At 36.1% G+C, this 6,191-nt stretch overlaps 1 protein-coding gene across 1 annotated transcript; it reads right to left on the minus strand.

Moving 5' to 3' along the window:
* Nucleotides 1–2,114: 2,114 nt before the first annotated feature.
* On the minus strand, nt 2,115–3,593 carry BDCG_17604 (uncharacterized protein; the record flags this gene model as incomplete). The annotated part of the gene is made up of 3 exons (XM_045426704.1): nt 2,115–2,289; nt 3,037–3,109; nt 3,200–3,593. 3 exons carry the CDS (start codon nt 3,591–3,593, stop codon nt 2,115–2,117), a joined length of 642 nt encoding a protein of 213 aa, XP_045282236.1.
* Between the last annotated feature and the right edge of the window lie 2,598 nt (nt 3,594–6,191).

A 6,191-nucleotide genomic window follows, 5' to 3' on the forward strand; every position in this document is an offset into this window, starting at 1 on the left:
AATTCATCAGATCATCATCAATCAAGCAGGTAGACTGATGACAGATGCATCTTCAGTGAAGATATGTATGATTTCAACTACAGCAATAGAGCTCATCAATGAATTCAAAAAGCAACTACACTGAGATATTCCCTGCAACCCGGCATTGAGAAAGGTCTTTTACAAGGCCAGTCAGAAAGAGTGATATCAGTTGTTTACAGTGCAGAACAGGCTATTGTTCTTTGAAGAATTGTGTCTCTATATTCTCAAATTGTTGGCATGAGACATCATCTGTATATGTCATGATGCAGCAGGTCACCCTGGCCTTCATCAAACAGAAAACCTTATTCATCAGTTCTTCTTCCTTCCTCATATCTGAAAGAGAATCCTGAACCATCTATCATGATGCCTCAATTATCAACTAGTCAAACTGCTGAATCACTTGCCAGAGGGCAAATTACACCTCATCTCACTCTCAAAACAGCTGTTTGAAGTTCTTTCAATTGATTTTATTACAGGATTATCTGTGAGCAACAATCATGACACTATATTGATAGTCACAGACAAATTTTCAAAAGCAGTAATTCTAATTGCAGAACAGAAATAATGAAATACTTCATAATGAGTGAAAGACTTCTATAAGAAGATAATCTGCTGCTGGCAGCTCTCACTAATGATTATTTCAGATAGAGATCTCAAATTTACATCACAATTTTGAAAGTCAGTCCTTCAACTCATGAGAATTAAGGCATGAATGATAACTGTCTACAATTCTTACTCAAACAGTCAAAGCAAGTGAATTAATCTCACAGTTAAAGTCACATTGCAAACACTTCTTATAGATGAATATGAAGCAAATTGAACTGCTCTGCTTAAATAAGTGAAAAGAGTGTTGAACTCAGTAGCTGCATAGTCAGCAATGATCTCTTTCTTCAAATTACTCACAGATGTAAAGTCTAGATAACTGTCATTGAACAATGAGAAAGCTTCACTAGATATAGCTGAGTTCATCATCATATGAGATGTAGTATAGCAAGACATTCTTGACTCATACACTCTGATAAAAGCTAGGATGACTGAGTCCTTCAACTGATCTCATTCTCAATCAACTATTCAGATTGATGATTGAGTCTTCTTGAACCTCACTCAAAAAGCTCAAAAGAGCTATATGTTAAAAGAGATGTTCAAGCTATCACTCTTACAGATAGGCTCATTTCATGTTCTTCAGAAGATATCAGATACTGCATTTTAATTGAAACTGCCAGCTGATTGATGAATGCACTCAGTAATCTTTATCATTCATCTGAAAAAGACTGTGTTAACAGGAGCAGATATGAAGCATTCATTATCAGAATCAGTACTTATTAATGATCAGTTGCAATTTGAAGTTGAAAACATTATAAGAAAGTGCACAGAGAACAGCAAGACTTATCTTCAGATTAAGTGAAAGAGATATGAAGACCTGATCTGAGAGTCTCTTGAAGTCATTGCACAAGACATCTCACACCTGGTCAAGGTCTTCATGATCAAGAAGCCTCACAGTCAGCTGAGTAAATGATAGAAAGAAAAGTAAAATAGGAACAGAGTGAAAGAAAGAAAGGAAATATATTATAATCTAATTTTAGCTATTAAATGAGAAGACAAAGAAAACAAGAAAATCATCATCTTTCACTCTTTTCATCATTTCACTCTGCCTCTTCTCATCAATTATCTTCAAGCTCTTCCTGCAGCTTGACCTCCTGCCTAGTGAGACATGCATCTCAAAATGCAACATCTGCTGACAATCTCTTATTCATAAGATCACTGAAACACACTCTGCTGAGTAACTTAAAGAAATGATTATTAGTCACAGTATCTCCTGCAGCTGAAATCACATTGATGAACTCAGCTATCTTATTCAGTTCCTTCTGCACAGTCTGAACAGTGTCCAGATTATACTTGTCAAGGTTAGATGGCTGTCTCAGTATCTTCAAATCTTGAGCTCTACAATCAACTGTGCGGCCTTCAGAAGATAGAATTAATGACTGTCACACATTGCTTATCTTGACCTTGTGAACCACCTTAGCAGGGGTTGAATAGCTTGTCTTTGCCTCACTGCCTGTCTTCACAGATGTTGAGATGCTCTGCTCACTGATTCAAACACATTTTGAGAGTTTCAGTGCAATCAGACTCAATGCCTTGTGCTTGAAAGACATTGACATTCTCTTCATTGAAACTATAGTTGAATCATCCTTCTTTCTCATATCACTGATCTTAATGATGTCATCAACATTCATCTTCTCAGCTGCAGTCTTTTCAAATTCAGACATACTTTCTTTAAACAGTAAGTTATCTGTGTTTCATCTGAGTTCATACCAGCTACAGCAATTTAAAGAGCAGTGAGATCTCTTATTTTCTCACTAACAGTTGACACAAGTGTCATACTCTTGCTGTGTCTGTTTGTCATCTGCAGAGATAATCATACATTTCTTGAATCATCTCTGGCTCTTCATGCAAGACTGACACAACATAGAAGCTATTTCTCTATGAGTCTACAGAATAACAACATTCTGATTAGCAGAATCCTTAGAATTGATAATCTATGAAGTGATTAGCTCATCATTATTCATTCATCAGTGCAACTTTCACTTGACAGATAACTGTCTCAAATCTTTAATCAATCACTGACTGAGTAAAATGAAAAATTCATAATTGATAAATGATATCTCCTCACTATGTCTTATGAGTCTTTCAATGATTGAGACAGTATCTGCAAGCCTCTTCACAGTCAGGTCTCACATGATTAACATGCTCAGATGAGTGAGCTTGTCATTCTGCTGAAAGTGCAAGTCAGTCTTGTCATTGTGATGCAGGTGTCTCATATGTGTCATGTCATATGGCCAAGGCACCTGGTCACTCTCAACATTCTTCTTTCACTCTGACTTCTTCAAAATGTTGTCACTCAGAGTTTCATGCTGCTTCTGACTAGTTCTTCAGTACTTCTTGTTCTCTTCTGTCAGCAATGATTCTTCAGTATTCATATCTGTCTGTTCAGCTTCTGCTTTTGATTCTACTTACAGCTCTTCATCATCAGCTGCTTCTGTAGCAGTCTTCTGACTCTCTCTCCTCTCATTCATCTTGATATCTTCCCCTGAAAACCAGTATGTGAATAATCACAACTTTTTCAAATAAGTAAACAGTGTTATAAGCTTTCATGTCACAGTCTTAGATTCTTCTTGACTCTTCAAGCTTCTGTCATGTGATTCATCTGTTGACTCTTCTGTGATAGCATCATGCAGCCTAGTCAAGTGATGATAAGATGTCACTGTCTTTTCCTTATCTTGACCTTTGATCACTTTGTATGTGAAAAGATAAGTTAATAGTATCAGAAGCTCATCTGTCTGAAATTCTAACTCTTCATCTTCATCATTTTCTTTCATCTCATTCTCATCTATCTTCTCTTCACTGGTCTCCTCACCTGTCTTCTCTTCTCTATCACTCATATGAAGGAGGGCATCACACTCCTCCTGACTTAATGACTGAAACAATTTCTCTAAGATCAAGGCCTTTTTCATCATACTCACTGCGCCCATCTTCGCGGCTGTCAACTTCTTCTTAAAACTCATCATTTTCATGGTCTAATCTTCTGTACATTGCAATTTTTGCTAATTCTGCTATGTAAAATTTTTAGCAAGATGTATGAGAAATAAGAGAAGAATAAGAAGGAAGTGATTACAATATATATATTGATGTGATCATTCATCTACATCAATCTCTATCACTCACAGAACCTTTCTTCTGTCACAATGAAACTTCTGTTCTCATCTATCTCATCAAAGAACCCTTTCTCATTCAAGCTTCTTATAATTTCTTTACAATTTCTTTCTTTTCTTACAGCTGTTTTTAGATTAAAGAACTTCAGTCTCTTTCTTATCATTTCTTTTCAAGTCATTCTTACATCTTTCACTCTTTGTAGGGACAAACAATTCTTATATCTGGTCACTCTTTGTATGAATAAGCAATTCTATCACTCAGTCTCCCCTTTTCTTTGATATCTGCAGCATATGTAAACAGACTAGCACTTCTTTGAGCCTAGCACCTGTGATACCTGTCACCTTTTTTCAATGTCATTTTTTCTCCGCGGACACATCCTTTTGAATAGGGGGACTGTGGCGTGCTTCCACCCCCTATTCAAGTCAATCCCCTATCCAGCTCTAGCTTCCGCTCCATTCCTTGCTGTTTCCTGAAGCTTCCGCTTCTACCTTCTCCCTTCATTCTTTCCTTCATATGCAATCACTTCTTCTATGAGAGCGTCCGCTCCTTCTCTACAGAGTCTCTGTTCTTCCCTTCATAGGCGATCACTCTCTATCCAAGTCAATCCTCTATCCAGCTCTAGCTTCTGCTTCATCCCTTGCTGTTTCCTGGAGCTTCCGCTCCTACCTTCTCTCTCTCTGTCCTTTCCTTCATATGCAATTGCTCCTTCTATGAGAGTTAATCTCTATAAAACAATCACTGTATATATAAGGGCGTACGCCCATCTCCCATCTTTTAGAGAATAAGACAAGTTTTTACCCTTATATCTGACCCTACGTAGCGGCGTACGCTACACTCTTAATCAGATTAGAGACAGATGTTTTCTTCTTTACAATTTCAGAAATAGTTTCACAACTACAGTTAAATAAGAACTGAGTTTCAGTGACCTTTTTCTCACAGAAGATGCAACTTATAAAGATTAATTATAGTATTCATAATCAAGAGTTTCTTATAATAGTGAAATTCTTCTATCACTGATATCATTACTTTTTGAAACCGCTTCACCACGAACTCGCTCGATTTTTCGAATAAGAACCCGCCAATAGATACATCGAAAAGCCCTCGATCATACGAGCATTTTAACCCCATCGCCGACCGCATACCCCGTGTGGTGGTGGAGTTATCCAGCCAAATGTGAACCAGACATTGTTCGAAACTCCTGTGTGGGATTATCCCCGATTCTCCCCTATCACACCACAACCCCGGGCCAAATTGCCATACAAATTGTAAGATGAAGAGACCTAGCCATATGCATCAATCTTCTCGATTTTGGAAGATCCCTGATCTGTAGTTGTGGAGATATCTGAGGAGCAATCTCCGTGAAAACCCTGTCCATCTTTGATGTTTCAAAACACCAACGCCAAGTCTCACCCTCGTACCGCCCTTCTCAATCTGGCCCATCCCCGGCAGAAAAATACAAAAAGATACCTCAGTGATAATATCAAGCACATAATCAATGAACACTTCTGAAGTGCAATCTCTGCGGTCTGTCTTCAGTGTACCTAGACATCAACATCAAGTCTCACTCTTGTACTACTTCTCTCAATCTGGCCCATCCCCGGCAGAACAATATAAAAAGATACCTCAGCAACAGTATTCAATATATAATCAGCAGATAATGAGTCAACAGAACAAGTTAACAGCACATTAACAACTATAAATTCAGTATATCTCAAGATCTGACTGAGCCTTTGATCCCTGCACAGTGAGATATATTAAATCTAGTTTTAATATCTCAATATTCAATAGATTCTGTAAGAGATTGAGAACAGTAACACTAGATTTCTATTGAATTTGAGAATTAACTTTATATTGATATAATCATTGACAAAGTCTTCTATTTTAGAATATAAATAACCAGTTTCTCTACATTCTGCTGATAATATTTATATTATTATATAGAAACAGACTTATATTCTCTATAATATCAAGACTCTGAAGAGAGAAAGTCTTGATAGAGAGTATATAATAGTGTATATCTTAGCAGTTTCTATCTCATTCTTCTGCAGCAGTTAATACAAAAAAAAAAAGATCTTAGAAATAGTTTTTTATTTCTCTTAAAAAAGTAAGGTGTTTTTCTCTGAGTTTTATATAATATTCTTATAAAGAATTAAAAACAGAGCTGTTTTCTGTCATAATTTCATATTCTTTTAAGTAAGAATTACTTTTTCAGTGACTGAAGAGCTTTCATTAATACTTAATTCTTTTTTATACTTTTTATTAACTGATTTGAGTTGCACACTTGTTGTGTGAGAAGAATTGAATGATTTAGAATAAAATTGAATAGTTTTAATGCATTTCTCTGTAAAAAATTAACTTATTTTTTATCAGTTTTTCTCTCAAAAACTGTTATATTATCTGATTTATTATCAATTGATATCATACTTTTCCTCACTGTATTTCAAGAAAGAGATTGTAAA

The sequence above is a fragment of the Blastomyces dermatitidis genome, assembly GCF_000003525.1.
Source record: "Blastomyces dermatitidis ER-3 genomic scaffold supercont1.9, whole genome shotgun sequence".
NCBI classification, from domain to species: domain Eukaryota; kingdom Fungi; phylum Ascomycota; class Eurotiomycetes; order Onygenales; family Ajellomycetaceae; genus Blastomyces; species Blastomyces dermatitidis.